Here is a 19,022-nt window from a genome sequence, read left to right on the forward strand (position 1 = left end):
CGGTGACGAATACATAAGAGAAACGGCTACATCCCTATGTGCTCGAGTTAAAGAGCACCTGAACCAAATCACGTGACTCCACGCCACTAGGTGTTCATAGGGTCCTAGGCCCCATAACGAAGAAGATTTTGAAGTTAAGAACAAGGACAACACAAACCTATCTAGTATTGCCGCACGAAACGCGCTGAAAGCGTTCTGGATCCATTCCAAGAGCTTGAAAATGAGTCGCAAAGAGGCATGTCTATTTATTATGCGGGAACTCGCTGCCTTTTCAAGGTTGGTTTCAAGGTTGAAGGCTTTAGTCACCTCACCACCGATATCAAGCTGTGCCAATAAATGTTTTGACAACAAGATGAGCGTTACGCTTCCTCTTCTACTACGAGACCCAACAGTAAGCTTAGGATTTTCTTTGTTGGGCAGATGAGGCGTTTGATCATATAGCCACGTTCGATTTCATCCTTTCAGACTCTGAAAAAGTCGATTTCGCCGAAACGTCAGCCGATAATAAAGGGTAGAGAAAGCTCGCGTCTGGCTCAAATTAGGAACACATTCTGAATCATTGTCATTTCAACGCTTATCGGAAGTTGTACTTGGGGATTCTTTTCATAATTTCTCTGGATGTCCCAGAGTACAAAAGCGCAGGAACGCTTGTTTGATCTAAATTCTTTTATGATAAGATTTGAATTAAATATAAATAGATAGATATTATTTGTAAGGGAATTGTGTCAGATAATAAAAAACTTTGAAATCCTGAGGTGAAATGCATTATGCAACGTTAGGTTAACATAAAGTGTCAAAGTGTAAGTGACTGGCGTTAGTCAATCCGCTTGGGATGCTCCACAATTCAAAATTTCAATTCATAATCGTTTGAGGTTTACGAACGTGTAACTGGCCTATACAATGACCAGCGGTGGCTAGCCGATGTGTCACGTCAGGGTTTTTATCCTCCCAGAGAAGTCTGGTGCCAAGTTATCGCCCCGAGGGGATGAAAGGCTTGGTGAGCACTAGGGCGGATTTGAACCTCCGATCGATCGTGCCGGCAGCAAAACCCCTAACCGCTGTACTACACCCGCCCCATAAGTTGTCATAGTGCCTAAAAAGACAAAATCCGCTTTGCAGTGTCCATGTGACGTGTTATCAGCATGTCAAAGTGACGACCTCCGAACAGTTGAATTCACATAGAAGCTTTAAATTTGAGTTTTAAAGGTTACATAACACAAAACTGACGTAGTTGGGAAACCTGTGGGTAAATATAGAGTTCGAGGTGTAGATTGCGAATATTAACGTGGCCCCGTTCAATTCTCTTTAATTGTCCCGGTGACGTCGTAAGCGTTTGTTCCTACAAGGTTTGGTAAGACGTACCACTTCCGTGCATGCGCTGTGACCAGCGGGCAATCGAAGATCAATCCCTCACCAAACTATTCAAGTAAAACCAATGACTACTGCTGATGGGACCGAAGGATGTACAAAGGAGCGAATTCAACGTACCTCGTAAGAACCAATGATGTTTTCCTGTAGATTAGAGGGAACTGAGTAGGGTCATTTCTATACAGAAATCTACACCCAGAACTCCATCTTTCCCACATGTTCCCCAACTACGTCAGTTTCCTGAAGCGCTGCCTTTAAAATGGTAATGAAAAAAACAGAAGTGCTATTCCGTTCAACATTATTGGGGTTTTTCATCTTTAAACAGAAGTGATAAAGTAGGAAGTTTTGTAAGGTGGTAGCTTAAATCTTCGAAAGCTTTGAGCTTTGAAAATAAATATCTATATCAGCGTATGAAAATTGCTATTAATCATTGACAGAGAGAGGTAAATTCTATTTGTTTCCATTGTTCAAATATGAGTAACCGTCAGCTTCATCTGTGTATCACTATTTCGAAAATGATACCGTGACAGTACGTGCGTGTCCTATGAGTGGCAGTGCGCTCTACTATAGTATGGTCAAGACGACATGAAGCACGTACGCAATTGCGTACGCGGTTTCTCTCGAGGCACTTCGGTGAAGCGTAACGGCTAGAAGCGTGGTGAAATCCTTGCTGGCACGACCTATCGCAGCGGTTTGCAGCGGTCTCAACTCGGTCCCAACTGCTGCCTCCACTGCGCCGTTTCGAGCGCGTACGCAAACGCACCCCAAATACACTCGTGACTCATGTCGTTTTGACCCGACCATATGTGTCGTATGTACTATTTGTTTCTACTTGTTTCAAAGGGAAGGAAAACATGAAATCTCTCAGAATCTCTGCTTTCAATTCGCCATTGTTTTTTTTAGTTTGCAACGCGCCAAATCTGTTTATTTCTTTCCGCAGTTTTTGGTTTTTGTTTATTTCTACGAATCAGTTACTTTTTATTATTTCGGAAGCAGTCTTTTCTCATTCGATGATGGAATCCCACAATTGGTCGGTGTTGTAAATATTTAGCTCTACAGGTCGCCTTTTATGCATTACTTTGGTCATACAATCATATACTTGAGCGGGCGCTAACGAGGATATCTGACCTCTTCAAAAAAGTCGCAGCTTTGAATAACCTATTTCGAAAGGTTGTCATCAGGTAGTGTTATGGTCAACGTTTTCAGCGCTGCTGGGGAAGTTGATTATCCGACCAGGGTGCTGAGATGCTTTAAATAAGTAAGTAAATAAATAAATAAGGATTGTCACATTTATTTAAAGCTAGAAATCTTTGTCTCTAGGCGATCCATCCATGCTCGAAGTTGTAGTAAGCCTCGCATACTTTAACTTCAAACTTCGAAAGCTAAAATTTTCCGATTGTTAAAAAAGGTTTTCTTGTGCATGCGCACGGCGATTGTTCGTATCCAGAACATTTCCAGTGACTCTTCGGCTGTTTTTTCATTCGTTGGCTGTATTAGCGAACAACACTTTTTTGTTGAAAAGATAAAGAACCAGTGAAAAGACCGGCCGATATACGTTCGTCTCTCTGTTTGCGCCAATTTCCATGAACTGTTTCGTTTACATTATAAAACAACGAGAATCGAAATTACGAAATGATGAAACTGTCGGCGTCGGCAGTAAGGAGATAGAATAACAATGCGATTATGGACAATGCGATGCTGTGAAATTATTGGCGCCGACAACAATCGAATATAGAATTTGATGTCGAGAACTATGTACTGTAAACACGGCTGTCACCGAATTCCCCCATCGTGTCTGTAAAAGTGAGATGGGGGAGGTCAAAGGGTAATTATAGAAATGTTTTTCAAAGTGGTTAGGACTTTGCAGCGAAAAAAAAAACACAAATTCTTAACTGATTTCGCTTGAAAATTGGTAGTATTACTTTACAATTTTCGAAGCTTTGAACCAAATAGGAGAAGCCTTTCGTCTTCAAATTAGTTCTCTTGACTCGGCCATACACATACTCGCACCTATGCACATACACTCACACGCATATATGTATATACATATACAAACACTATGAGTGGCTAAGAATTCGCAGAAAATTGCCTGTACTTGCTTCGAGTGAACTATTTAAATCACAATTGCTCTTTTGTTGGGATCCTATGCCAATAGAGATTTTCTCCCTTTTTTTCCAAAAAACTAGATGGTATTTTCATGGTCAAACCTTTAACGAATTTATATTATCATAAAAGAGAACTGCTGGAACGAAGAAACAAGAAACGATAAATATGGAGAAAATCGCATTTATGCTAAAAGTTGTAGAATTTGTACAAGATTTTGTTAGAAAATGTGCTGTTTGTGGATGATAATTCTATGTTTGATCAGACCTATTTACTTAAATTCTGTTCGTCTTCTATTTAATGTTCCGGTGCTGAGGGTTTGCTGTGCGTAGAAGACTGGTCTTTTTCCTTTCGCTGCTGCTGCTGCTGTCTTTGATTTAACGGTCGTCGGTGGCCTTCTTCGCTACCGTAGGGATAGTTTTGCGGTGGATAACCTTCGGGAGGATAGCCTGGCTGCGGATATCCTTCGGGAGGGTAGTACGGAGATGGAGGGTAAGCTTGATATGGATAGGGTTGAGGAACTTCTTGAACATAATGGGGATAATATTCAGGATAACCATAGCTTGGATAGGGTGGGTAAGCTGGACCACCACCATAATAGTTTTGGTCGTAGTATGGGTCTGGAGATGGATATTGCTGTTGCGGATATTGCACAGGCATTGGTGCTGCACCTAAAGAAATGTACATATTCGAACAATTCAAATTCAGATGCACTTTTAAACAATACAGATGTCAGTATTTTTCTGCAACACTGCAAAAAAAAAAACCGACTCGGTACTGGGCTAGGTTTCCGGCACATTGCATAAGCGATCCAACCAATGCAGCAAATCCCAAGCATCAGAAGTGCGACGACACTGAAATCGGGAAAAGAACAATCTTTCAAAAAAGTTGAGAGTCACGTACGGCATTTAAGCAGAAAAGTAGATGCTCTTTCTTTTCATTTTCTGCATTATCTACTTTTAAGGTATACATTTAATTGTGTTGCACAAATGGAATATCTTTTAAGCGATATCGAATAAGTAATTTTCAGTGCAATGTAAACACAAACAAAAAAATGAGAAGAAGAGTTTAATAGCACTTAAAGGCATCACCCCACGAATCTGGAGTGGTACGGATTTCCGGTGCAGTATTCGTATACGGGGTCGTAGATTATGGGGAGGAGGGTGACTCCGTTCATTTCTTCCTAATTCCCGTAGAAAACCGCCTGGAAGATACGGCTTCGAGTGTTCTGGCGCACTATTCTTCACAAGGAGCGCGTCAGCCCTGTGCGGCGCCGCATCTTCCGGGTCGTTTTTTACGGCAATTAGGAATGAATGGACGGAATCACACCCCTTTCCATAATCTACTTTCCCGTATACAAATACTCCACCCGAAATCCGTACCACCACAGATTCGTGGGTGATGCCTTTAAACAATATGCTAAGATTTAATCTGTATATGACCAGAACCGTTGTTCCACAAAAAAAAAATCCTTCGCATCTGTATTACATCCATCACATATAATAAATACTAAAAATTCAGCTCATTTTAGTCTGAGAAAAAGAATTCTAAGAACGAATGTGTTTGTCCTTTAGTTAGTTCTGATAAAATGGGATGAACCAGACATCCGCGATTCGTCAAGAGGTTGTCGGGAGCTTCTTCAGAATACTTTGCTCCACAGTCTGCTTTGCTTTCTAGCTCTTTTACGGAACTAACAGAATCAGAACTGTTATAGCGTGACTTTCTTTGAAGCGTCCACTATGATGTCAGATACGTGATCACGTGTTCATTTACTAAAGAGATAAACCAGATTCTTCTTGTAAGAATTTGCATCATGTCGTGTGTTTCTGCTTAAAGCCCGAATGGATTTTCGACGAATCGCAGGCGGAGGCGGGGCGCAGTGGTGGCGCGTTGCAATAGAGGACGTCGTAAGGAACCGCATTTCGAAGCCGTCTGTTTACAGTGATGCAGGGAGAGATGACTGGAACTACCCCTGTGTTCATAATCTACGACCCGACATAGGTATACTCCAACGAAAATCAATACCACGCCAGCTTCGTGGGGTGATGCATTTAGTGGTCCTGAAAATGGCGTTTGTCCCTACGAGGTACATTAGAGTGCTTATGCGTGCTCCGGTACCCCTTAGCAGTTTATTAATTGGTTTCACTTGAATAGTTTAGTGAGGAGACCTCATTGATCTTAAACTTGGCCACTCGCTTGTGGATGCGGCGCATTCTAACTTACCTCTTTGGAACGAGTGCCGTTTCCCATGCCCCTTTTTTGGATGAATAGAGGAGGTTGAGTGGACCTATTTATACCTTTTTTCATATTTGCAATCTACATCTCGAACTCTATGCTTCTCATCAGGTTTCCACTCTGCAACAATTTCGTGGTACGCTGCCTGTACGTCTACTCGGTGTGTCTCCGTGACCTACTCCGGCTTCCATTGAGAGAGAGACAGAGTTAATAACTGACTGAAGACTGTCACCATTGTTCGTAGGTATTTTTGCCCGAAAAAGCCCAAGGGAAGTACGACCAGTTGACTACCAAATCAAGAAAGGGTCGATTTCGATCTACCTGGATCGATCACGGAAAGTGATGATGGTTTCGTCTTCAAATATGATCCCTATACGACACATCTGTTCTTTGGAGCATAAATGCACTGTAGATGAAACCGCGTCCTTTTTGGCACCTTTTTTTAGACCGCGCTACACTACATTATTTACTTGATTTCCTTTTCTGCAAATTCGGCACAATGGGACTTCGGTGCGGGACCTGCTCTCTCGTCGACTAGTATTTTCTTCACATGAACATGTATTTGCTAGTTGTAGTTCTTACTAGATAACAGTATACTCCGAAGTGCGAAAGTAGCGAAACAGTATATTCACTCGGAGCCCATTTATTCTCCAGAGGATTCATCCAGTTGGACAAGTGATAGCTGTACCCAGAATTATTGCTGCGGGGTCAACAGAAGAATGCTTCAATCACAAGTTATATGGTTTACATGAATGTAACCCGCAAGTTCTTCAAAATGTATGATCTATTAGCAGTTTTATACGAAACATAATTGGGTTGCTAGTTTCTTACTAATTTTTATGTTTTGCTATGGTTCCCATTTTCGCAAGGCATGACTTTTCTGTAACTAAACTCAAGCCTGCTTCTCTAAATGACTTACAATTTTGCCGAATTTCATTTTATTTTGTTTTCTTCTGAATAGGTAGACATAAGTCTAAACTAGTCCAACTCATTGTATCATATGGGTTGGATGTGGCACAGCTGGTAAGAAGTTCCGCTGCGACTGCACGGTCAATCGTTTGAGATCGCCCAGGTGCCAACAATGCCTTTCGTCCCTCCGGGGTGGATAAATTGGTGCCAGACTTATGTGCGAGGATAAAGACACTGGCAAGTTCAGCTAGTTCCCACAAGTCATTTTATAGGCCAGACACATGTTCGTAAACCTCAAACGATTCTGAATTGAAGTGAACGCGGAAGAGCATCCCTTGCGGATTGAGTAATCCCAGACACTTTATCTTTTCCCCTTTGTGAATCACCAGACTTGATTGTTTTGAGTTTTGAGCCCTAGGAGCTCTTTACTTATAAGCTATACCGGATATTTGACTCAAATCAACTCGTACTATATTTGACATGCTAAATTGAGTCAGCCGATCCACACATTCTGTTCAGAAATTTGTTAATGGCGGCAAAATTATTAAACACTCACAGTATAATTAAACCTATCCTTTTGGCCATAGGCGACACACCGTCTGCTGGACAGCATTCCGTACCACAGCAAACCTCACTATGTCTTTTGCAAGCCCAGGTTATTTGTTTGGGTTTCGTGCCATCTTTGTATTGCAACTAAATGAAGAATTTTATCGTGTCCTATGAGAATTTTGCATCTACCTTGAGGAAAGTCTACATAGCAAATATAAGGTCAATTAAAGGCATCACTCCAGGAATCTGAGGTGGTACAGATTTCAGGTGGAGTATTCGTATACGGGATCGTAGATTATGGAGAGGGGGGAGGGGTGGGGGTGATTCCGTCCATTTCTTCCTAATTGCCGTAAAAAACGGCCCGGACGACACGTCTTCGGGCGTTCTCGCGCACAATTTTCTACAAGAACATCGACTGGAGCGCGCCAGCCTTGTGCGGCGCCGCATCTTCCGGTCATTTTTTACGGTAATTAGAAAGAAATGGACGGATTCACACCCCTCTCTGTAGTCTCCCATCCCGTATACGAATACTCCACCTGAAATCCGTACCACCTCAGATTCGTGGGGTGATGCCTTTAAGTTAGTTAATAATTTTGATTCTTTTCAAAGTCGACATAACATTAAAGTAGAGGTTTTATATGTGAAAAGCAATATGTCATTGTAAAGCTTAGATTTGCTACTTTAAAATGCACTTTCATGGCGCTTTAAAGAAATAAACAAAATTTATCCAGAAGCGGAACTACCTCTGTCAGTGCTCCTCTATCATTATGGTCCAGGTACTTGGGCGTCATGAAACTTATGCGAAGTTCACGAAGAAAGGTTTAGTAAACGCTACATATTAGTGCTGCATTAGCTCCCGTATTTTAGCTATAGAGAGGCACGTGTCGTAGATGTTTGACTTACACTTCTGTCAATTACGATTAAATTTTGTTAATTTTTTTTTCAACGCGCCAAGAAACAAAAACGCGTTTTGAAGTACTAAACGCAACCTACTTACTTGTTAGTGACATATTAGTTTCTATATAAAGTCTTCTGCTTTGATATTAAATCATCTCCGGAAAAGCTTATAAACTTATTCACCAACCTATAGTTGGGTCATAACGACATGAAGCACAGGCAATCGCGTGCTGCACCATTCGGCTACGCTCGAAACGGTGCGGTTGGGCAGTGGTTGGAATCGGGGTAGAACCGTGGCGAACTGCAGTGATGGTAGCTAGGTTCCCTACACGATCTCAGTCGCTACGGTACACCGCGCCACTTCGAGCGCAGCCGCTTGCGCAACTGTCAGTGCTTCATGTCATTTTGACCCAACTATGATATTTGATTGATCGCAGTAGACCGCTAACGAATCGCATCCTAATCGACAAGACGATAAGACGATAGAACGGTTTTAACGTCGTTTTTAACGAGAACGTATTTTGTACCTATTACGACTATGATGTAATCCTAGTCATACATATTTACATGACAAAAAGTTATGAGCAGCCTATTGGCGTCACTTCTCTGTCAATAACCGACCGATTGATCGAAAGGAGATAGTGCATGCGCCTCCTGTTTCATATCTTCTCCCTCGGAGAACTTCAGGCCGACACAACACTTAAAAATGTAAGTGTACTTACATTTTCTAATACTTTATTAGGGTCCATTGTCGAGGTTGGGTTGGTGGCAGCGCTGGTGTTTTGAGCTAACACTGTCGTTTGATTCATTTCCGATTGTCGCACTCGTCGTACTTGTGGTGCATGCACTTTTCCATCTGAGAGCTGAATTGGTATCTGTGTGAGATAGTCCAGAATACAGGATATACTAGTCACTTGAGAAGACTAAGCTGAAATAAAAATTCACAGAAATATCTGTACCGTCATTAGAACTCTCATCTCTAATTTACTTGTATGCTCAGTCTTTGCTGAAAAAGTTAATTACCCAAGAAGTCAATTTCAACTTTACGATGCGTTGGGACTGCGTACACAAGTCTGATTGCTACTTGCTCGGTGCTTTCACTAAACGCAGTCAGGCATTGCGGTAGTGCTGCTGGGCATCTTCACTGCGGTTCACCACCTCATAGTGGTGTGAAGGTGACTGTGGGCCGCGAACTGCGCTGCATAGCGGAAGGAAGCTCTCCGGCACGGTCTCCCAAGCTAAGGAGTTCCGTACATCCGACATTCCAACTTCTCGGAAAAGCTAGATATAGTTAGATATAAAGACAAGCTAGATATAAACCACTACCAAGAATCACCAACGTTTTAGCAAAATGTCGCAAGGTGGTCCCAGCAGGGAGACACCTTGCGACAAAAACCCTTGTGGTGAAAGTTAAGCCCGCCGTGGAAGGAAGAAGTCTTCTTGCCACTCCAGCATATTCACTGCCTCAGTACCTTGCACACTGGGTTCTGTCGTTTCAGACATTGGACGGTATGGTGACCGGTGATAGATTTTTATCAGGTGGTTCAAGACGCTTTCGATTCTGCACCAAAGCACACACGCAGGACTCGTCATGAAGACTGTCCCAGACTGTGTATTTCACAACGCAGGAACAGCGTCCACAGGCACTGACCTACATGCCCTTCCTGCCCTTGCAGAGCGCATCAAATTCCAAGTGGTTGCTCTGCAAGATATCAAGAGCAGAAGGACAGATGAATGACAGTTCACTCGTCATTTGCGTAGAAAAGGCTTCGTCGCGATATGTACGCATGTGTTGGTTTTGTTGTGCCACCCTCTGTCGTCCTTCTTCTCGATTCTCGCAAGATCTCCTCGTCTGGCCTTCGCCTCCGACCTCTGCTCCGAAACCTGTTACCATCATCAGCTGCAACTCACCAACATCAGCAGGTGATGAATCCGAATTGGACGCATTTTATGTCGAGCTGGAGTAAGTGAACCGCAAAGAGAAGTTTTGGAAATTTGTTGTCGAGGACTTCAACGCAAAACTTGGAAAGGCCACAGAAGAGGGATATAGGACTGAAAGATTCGGACCAGGGAAACCCAAATGAAAACGGCAATCGTCTTGCCGAGCTGTTGTGCGCTGCCCGCCTCTATCGTGTGGATTCCCTTTACATTAAGAAAGACAATTGTCGGTGGACATGGGAATCGCCCAGTGGTGCGACACGTGCAGAGATCGACCACATACTTACCAAATTGAGGTGGCGTTTACTTGACGTCTCGATAAAGTCATCCATTTGTACCAATTCTAACCACCATCTCTTGCACCAGAAAATACGACTTAGCTACACCATGGAAAAGAACATCTGCCATCGGCGACGAAGGAAGGAAGAATTCATATAGGAAGACTGTATACTCGAGGACTCCCTGTTCCAAGGTAATTGGTACATCGAGGAGGACCCAAACGTAGACTACGATTTGCTCTTCAGAGGATTGCGAACTAGTGCTGAAGTGCCCGAAGCGGTGTACGGCAAACTAGGATCGCATTTCAAAGACTTGATGAAAAGAAGCAGTTCTGTGAAGCTTGATCCGAACGCACATTGAGCGGTTACTAGCAAATAATAGCTGCAGAAAGGCGTTGCAGTAGCATTAGTCGCGAATACAATATTCCGCTACCAGTTTTGCTGAAAGAGAACGGAACTCGCGACTCCTCTTGTCGTGAGATGGAAATCATTACGGAGAAATCCTACTCGGGCCTTTTCCGTCCGTCAACTCTTGTGTCTACCCCGTTGAAGACTCACTGCAGGTACTCCCTTCGGAAGTACAAGTGGCGATAAAAAGAAAGAAATTTGGCTTAGCACCGGAACTGATCTTATATCAGCAGACTTTCTTGGGCAGTTGCCCAACCCCTTCCCATTCCTGCGATTCTATCGGCTCATATGAAGTCTTGTCTTCAGAAAGAAAGCATCTCAGACCGGAGGACGACTTTATAAACCGCCTTCACCTATAAAAAAGGTGACCCAGAGGACTTCTGGAACTATCGTCCGATGTGCTTGCTGAGTGTCTTGTACAAGGTAATTGGACCAAGATCATCCACACCCACATCGACGACGCTGAATGATGCTCAACCTTAAGAACAAGATGGATTCCGTCAAAGGTTTAGCTGCTTGGCTCACACCCAGACTGTGTCGAGGATCACACAGATTTGCCAAGAATACCGATTTGTCTATTCCACTGCACTTGTTGCCTCGTATGGTTGGTCTCATCGGTTATTCAGAAATTGCAAACACGCATCCAAATGGCCGCTTGAATAGTTCTAATAATTTACATGACCTGGGGTAGAACTTTATGTTTATCAGCATGGTGGTGGCATTCATTTCATACTCATGACGTGCTATTTCCCAGGGAAAGAGAAGAAGATAAACCCATACTTTGGATAATGTTTTCAAATTGTGGCGGCGCATGTAAAATCGATTTAGTTTCGAGTCTGCCCTACAAGTGTAGTGCAGTGAGAGTGCACCTTGAGAGGAAAACTTTGTGAGGAAAACTGTGAAAACTGTCACCAGTACTTACTCACTTAGACGGGTCGTCTTCACTGCACATATGGGACCCACCATCTATTTCACTACCGTTTGGATCCCCCGCTATTGCCATCCAAGACCTTCTCAAGTTTCGTGAGTGATGTTGACGACGTCATTGAGTCGTATCCGACTGAGCTCTTACCTGATCCATCCGTTTAGCGAAGACGTTCCCCCATTTCGTCGGCGGTCTCCCTCGAGGGCGTTTAGCATCTCTTGGGGCCCATCTATCGTCTCTTCTCATAATGTGAACAGCCCATTTATGCTTTGATTTCGATATTTAATCCTCTGGGTTGCGAAGACGAGACATAAGTCGAGCTGAGAAGACCGGCTAGGTGTTGTGTGCGCAGGTTAAGCTTCAGAAGACTCTCTCAAGGACTTTGTAGGTAGTGAGTAGCTTCCTAGAGCACGTGGCAGCAGTGTCTGCCCACGTGTCCGCTGCGTAACTGAGCGCTGGAAGAACTGTCGAGCCAAATAGATGGGTGCGACGATCTTGGTCCGCGTCCACACCTTGATCAATCATCAGTGATCACGTCGTATGTGAGGACATTAACCAGTTGCTACGATCGATGCATCACAACGATACAGCTTTTCTACCGCGACCTCACCATACCCATTGGAGAAAGGATACCACAAGGCAAAACTATAGAGCCGAAGCTGTTCACGCCTGCATTACAATGAATAATGAAATCAATTACTTGAGAAGAAAGGGGCATACTTGTTGACGAAAACGTGCGCAGTATTCGCATCCGTCCGAGAAGATAAGAACCAATTGAAGGATCAAGTCTCCATCTGTTCGACTCGACAGTTCTTGCAGCGCTCTGTTACCCAGCGGAGGTGTGAACAGCACAGCTGCCACGTTTAGGAAGCTAATTACTACTCACAGCACCCTTCAGAGATATCTTTTGAAACTTAAGAGGAGCATGAAAAACCTAGTCGGTCTTAGCAGCTCCGAGTTAAGGGCAATGTTCCGTCTTCGTGATCCAGTGGAATATATCTCGAAAGGAAAGCATAGAAGGGCCGGCCACATTATGCGAAGAACCGACGATAAGATGCTTAACGCCCTTGAGAGAGGTCGCCTACGAAATGACGTGACTTACTTCTTCAATGACTTCTTCAACGTCATTCACGAAACTTGAGAAGATTTTGTATGGCAACGGCGAGGGAACAAAATGACTGGAAACGATGGTGGCTACTGTACATCCAGTGAACACGGGCCATTTGAATATTTAAGTATGTATAGAACTGAGATAGCTTTCATCGCGGAATACGCTGAAGACAACGGTAAGGACCCCTTTATGATGAACTCAATGTGTTGAAGTCTAAAATACCTAGCCGGAAAGTGGTCGATATCGTCGAAATCGACGCGAATGCAAAAATGATACTTGAACAACAATCCGATGTGCTAGAAAAATGGTGCTATCCTGCGGAGCGCACCTCGGATAACGGTAACCGTCTGATCTACATATGTGAACAGACGAGCCTCATCATCACTCCCACGTTTAAGATAAGAGGAATCTTCTCATCTATCAGCTCTGGCAAGGGTCAACCCTTCTAACGCCTAAAGAGCAGCGCAAGCGGAGGATGAGAATTCTCATACTTTAGCTCGACTAATGAGGAACATTTCTCAGTCGGAGATGAAAAAATCTACAGTTGTTTGGGAGGTAGCATTTGACTATAACCACCTTCCAGTTCTTCTCAGCTTCAAAATGCAAGAGAGGAACTGAAGAGTTTCTCTTCAACCGAAAATCGAGGTCTGATAGACGAAGAATGCAAGATGAAATTGCGCCAACCTGCGCCTATTCATATTGGAGCACCAGGGAAAAGTTTGGCGATGCAGATCCCTTCACAGCGAATGCCGCGGGACAAGTTTGCGTTCGCTTCTGCTGAAACAAAGTTTATGTATAATACGTATAATTTTCCTAGCTGTGATCTCCAGTGGGGACACACACTCACGTGTGTGAGTGTGTGTCCCCACTGGAGATCACAGCTAGGAAAAGCGTGTGAGAAGCAATTTGCTTCTTCAACTGCAAAATACCGCGAAGACAAATAGATCTCCAAAACGAAAGCGTTTAACAATGGTGAAAACCCGATGGAACATCTAGTTTGCCAAAGCAGTATAGCTACAAGATGAAAAGATGTTCTTCAGTCCTCAACATTCCCAATAGAGTGGCTGCTGATGAAGCAATCCTACCAACTTGGAGAGATCAGTTGAAGACATTGCTGAACCAGCAAGCGCCACCAACTCCTGAACTCAAGCACATCCGTAAACCAACAAATGCGGTTAACGAGGAACCAGCGAGCGAGTCCGAGTTTCTGGTTTGTGTGCAAAAGATGAAAAATGGCAAATCTGATGGAGACGACGGAATCAGCGCACAAATTAAAAAAATCTTCCTGTCTGGCATTCGAGAGATCCCCAACCATCCGTTCAATCAGGGTCGACGAGGGGATACCTGACTCTTAGAGACACGCCATCATAATTCCATTCCACAAGGACTTATCCATCACAGACTCCAGAAACCGAGAAAAAGAATCGAGAAATCTCTTTGCTACTTGTTATGTACAAGATTTTGAAGCAGAAAATTGCTGGACCGACTAATTAGACCTCACGAAGATACAACACCCGATGAGCAAGCTGGTTTTGGTCAAGGCCGATCTACGATTGACCCGTTGATCACCGTTAGGAGAGTGACCGAATCTGGCAGCGCTAGTCGAAGCCACTGCAATTGCTTTTTCTGGACTTTGAAGCTGCTTTTCACTCTCCTCATTGAAATCGTCTTCTCAACGCACTTCTTCTATTCTTCCAGTGTAGTATTAGGAAAGTTCGTTTTCCTACTTGACGACATGAATCAACAAAAAAGAAACTGCTGCATTTCGAACATAAAACGGATGTACAACACCGTTTCAAGTGGTAACTGGATTCAGACAAGAGCAGTGGGAGCACCCTGTTTGTTCAGTTTCGGCATCGATGATATCATTGGAAGAACAGTGGTCCTGCCGACATCATCACAGCACCATCGAAGCTAGCAGCAACCTCTGGATTACGCCTGCACACTGATAAATGTAGACAGATGTGGGTCTCTTTTCAGCCCGAATCAGGGTAGACGGACAGCCGATCGTTCCCTTCGTTGACAAAGTGTTGGTTGGTCGACTCTCATTGCTTGCGAAGTCAAGCTGCGGCTCTACTTATCATGATGTACGGGTGGAAGACATACTTGGCGAAAATGCGAGCAACTGTTCTAACTTCGCTTCGCTGATGAACCTCGAGTACCTCGAGTAGAGTAACCCGGCGATGTTGTTGCGTTTGCTGAGAGCAATGAAAACTCCGACATTTTGCCAACCTTATATCAAAGCTAGCTGCAGCCTATGGGTTACGTAAACGCTATGACTATAGGCCGTAGATTTGATTTTCGACAGGCTATTTTTATGGGTTTGTAGGCGGCATATTCACAACTGCCAAATTGTCCTCGAGATAACACTTCCGTACAAATTCTCATATTTCCCTACTTATATCATTCGAAATAAAAGTAGATCAAAGAGTGGATTTTATCCGAGAGGCCTCTTTCGAGTACTTTGCACTATCAACGATGACGTCTTGGACAAGATACATCGACTGGTCTGTGCAAGTCAATGTGCAGAACGCTTAATAAACCACAACTATTCCTAATTGGAAGTACATTTCAAAGAAATTGATCAGGTATGAACACTCCATTCTCCATATTTAAAATTAAAGTACATTAGAGGTACATGAAGGCCTACAGTAGTCCACAAAAGTAAGTCAGGAGGGGTACAGTAGAGTCTAGGTCTATTGTACAGTTTGACGTGAATTTTTTTTCACAGCACAATTTCTTCCATATTTCTCACCTTTTGTAAATCCTCTATGGAAATTGAGCAAATCATCTCATCGTTTTGTGCGTTCTGATGTTCATCCCAGTAATAGTCACGTCCACCGTAGTTGAATGGTGTTGTCATCGAACGAATAATATGACGCCCTGCTTCGAATGCTAGCATACCTGAGAAAACTTTTATATATTTCCTACAGCAAAAAAAAAATATTCCCGTGAAAAAGACCTCCAACAGCTCCTAGCGCTCCTCCAATAAGTGCATTCCGGAACGAGTGACCTCTGGATATCGATCCTAGCCCATAGCCAGAACGGAACCTTTCAAGCAAAGCCACTTTATAAGGGAAGCTTTAAACTTAAACTCAATTTTCTTCGTGTCTTGAAGACTTGAGTTTTCCTAACTGGCAAACATTCCTGATATTAACCCGTTACAAGATTTTTTTTTTATTAAGACACCTCCTTTCTTCATGTAGTTCTCTCAGAATTTTCCTTTAAGAGGAATAACTTCAGAATGTTTTTTTGTTGAAGGGAAGTAAACTTTAGTTCTTAGTAATCATTTGCAGAAATTTGCCTGGTGATTAATTTTTAAAACCAATTTTGAGCTGATATTATTGTAGAAATATGGTAGTCAGATTCCACAACACAGTATGAGCCCGGTCAAGAAGGGAAATTTCAAATCTTTGCTCAATGCCAAAATGTTGTTCTGTGTTTGTTTCCTGAATGTATATAACAACATTTTTCTTAGAAATACATTATCTAAGTGGAGGAAATCGTAATGAACCTATCACATTCGGGAGTTTATCAGTTCGAACTCAAGGCGTGGGATTTTAACACTCACCCTCCGTAACCTCCATAACCTCTGTAGCCTCCGTAGCCTCCAAAACGTCCTCCACGAAAACCTCCACCAAAGCCTCCTGGGCGCGGTCGCACTGGTGGTGGTCTATATGGTGGGCGTATTCCTCCTCCACGTCCTCCTATAACTTAGAAACTGTTTTCAGATCGTACTTTACTAGTAATTCCTTGACACACAAAATCGTAAAATATTTGCAATGTACATAGCTGGCAAAAGAAGAACGTTGAAGGAAAAAACTTAAAGGTATTGTGATGATATTGTTCTAATGTAAAACGCAGTGGAACATGCCACATAGAGAAAATGAAGAAAACAAAGGCACTTTTCTTTTTTCTTGGTGGATGGTAAAGAGGCTACCGGCAGATTTTTCGCGAGTGCCTCCGAAACATTACGTGTCCAGTGGATATGCCGTTGAATACGAGCACAGACCTCGATAAGCTTACACTCCGGTCGTTCATGGAGACGCAGACAACCGTCTTAGATACTTTTCTAATCATAGAGACGCAAAGAAGTACACAGTTACAAGAAAATATGGAAAGAATAATGTTAAAAGCTGTCGAAATTACGGAATCATTTTTAAAAACAAACTAAGTATGAAATAATACATAGTATTTCGTGCGGTGTTAAGAGAATAGGAGCGAATTTTGTGTAGATGCTACCTTGAGGAAGAATGGAAATCTTATCAAATGATTTATTTTTCTTCCAAGAGATTGAAGAGATTGGAGACACAGAAGATCCTTCTCTTTAGCCCCTTTTTTTAGAATCACACTTTCCGACCGACTTTTCGATCAGCTTTTTATCACTTTTTTCCGCTCCTATTCTTTCACCTATTTCAGAACATTTACTCGAAACTTTCGCATGGAAACAACGTGGATCACGAAAAGCTTGGAACTTGCAGGACTTCGATAATTCTCACCCTTTAGTTACTCTAGAAAGCTGGAATGTTTTGTTTTTATGAAAATTCTCATAATTTCAAGCTGATTAGATACATCTTTCCCTCATATTTCACGTGAGGGTTTCTCTCGGTTCTGATATGGTTAGAAACGTGAGACCACGCTATACCACCCATCACAACATTTCTCAAAATTTCCATCAGAAAATTCTAGTGGATGTGTCTGATTCTTCAGAACAATTAAGTTGTCCGTGAATTATATCCTAGGCGGTGATGCAGCGTAGGATCAGCCGTACGTAGGCAGAGCCAGCTATTCAGGTAGTAATGACAGTAAATTTCTACAGGACATGCTCAATCGCTTACTGCTGTGCCTATGCATGATCAGGGGATGTTCGAAGATCCGACAGGACCCTCTTTACACGCAGTATTTTTTCTTAGCAATTTTTTAGCTGGCCCGAATTGGCCCACGAGGTAATAATCAGAGGAAAGCTTCACTGTTACATTGAAATATCGAACATCTGGAGCCTTTTTTTGAGTTCTTATCTTTAATTTAAGATTCTTTCTTTTTGTCATCTTTAAAGCAACCCCTTGCATTGCTATTTATCATAATAACATTTTTCTATACGACACGCAGGTTATTTGTTATTTCAAACAACTATTTTCAAGTGTCTTAGTAATTTGCATCGTTTGCAGGAGATCATTGTAAATTTTTCTTCTTTGAGTTCTTTGAGTTCAATGAATTCATTGATCTTTGAGTTCACTGGGAGTAAAGCAGGTAGAGCCGGCCTTAACCAGAATGAACTTCAAAACTGTGTAACTTTAAAAAGTCGGATTTAAAAGAGCAATGGATGTCACTAGCCTTATTTAGGCCAATCTCAATGATAAATACAGTTAAAACAGACGCTCCTAACCGCTACGCTCCACCGCACCGCCTCGAAGGAAGCCGCGTACGCAATTTCACCTTACTTCATGCTATTTCGACCCTACTTCAGAAGATTAGTTTCTGCGTAAGATACGATAGAATTCAAAGTGAGCACGAATGTACTCTGGTATTCTTTTATGTATTCTATTTTGTATTCAATGTCCACCTTTTCACTGAAGTATATTAAGGACGATTGCAAACCTAGAGATTATAAGACAAGAACTCACTGCCTCCCCATCCTCCTCCGCCTCGCCCTCCGAAACCACCACCACCTCGTCTTGGAAGTGATGGAGTGATTAACAATATGAAGAATAAGTAGATTTGTGACCGCATCCACATTCATAAAATCACTTATTCATAAAAAAGAACATATTCAGTGTCAAGAGTAAATCACCTACCTACGTCAGCAACACTAGACAAATGATCCTATAAATGGACTCGGGTACCCGCCACTACTTCTAGAATATCATGTCATGTTATAGCGATGTGGACTGGCGGTAGCAGCACCTATCAAATTGAATTGATCATTCATCAAATTTCCAATAATTCTCAAGACTTTTTTTTCTTATGTTCGTTTGGTTACTCCTTCTGCCATAGGTGCACAGTAAAAACAAAGCAGCAGATCTTCCTATCTTGTTCGGAGCCTACAAATGTATGAGAAAAGACAGAAATGTATGAATACTATCGTTTTCAGTCGTTTTCGAAAGATATATCCTTTAGTGAGCTTTGTTATTGCTGAGAGGGTGAAAACAATCGCCTCCTGCAGCAGTGGAAGAACAACGGAAGTTGAAACGGAAGTTTCTTCTTTTCCAAATAATGTTAACGTTAATGTTAATGTCAAATGATGTAATGTACTATATCTATTCAACCCAGTAACGCATTCGAATATGCAATTTCGGAACGC

The 19,022-nt window shown here is 42.6% G+C and overlaps 1 protein-coding gene across 2 annotated transcripts; it reads right to left on the reverse strand.

Moving 5' to 3' along the window:
* Window positions 1–3,768: 3,768 nt before the first annotated feature.
* Window positions 3,769–18,457, reverse strand: RB195_011493 (uncharacterized protein; the record flags this gene model as incomplete). 2 transcript variants are annotated; one of them, XM_064192930.1, is made up of 8 exons in its annotated part: window positions 3,769–4,142; window positions 4,243–4,325; window positions 7,172–7,308; window positions 8,784–8,924; window positions 15,477–15,625; window positions 15,684–15,772; window positions 16,293–16,428; window positions 18,346–18,457. In XM_064192930.1, 8 exons carry the CDS (start codon window positions 18,455–18,457, stop codon window positions 3,769–3,771), a joined length of 1,221 nt encoding a protein of 406 aa, XP_064050512.1. The 2 variants fall into 2 exon arrangements, with proteins under 2 accessions (XP_064050512.1, XP_064050513.1); XM_064192929.1 differs by having other exon boundaries at window positions 18,346–18,451.
* Window positions 18,458–19,022: the final 565 nt, after the last annotated feature.

Source organism: Necator americanus, chromosome III (genome assembly GCF_031761385.1).
Source record: "Necator americanus strain Aroian chromosome III, whole genome shotgun sequence".
Lineage (NCBI taxonomy): Eukaryota > Metazoa > Nematoda > Chromadorea > Rhabditida > Ancylostomatidae > Necator > Necator americanus.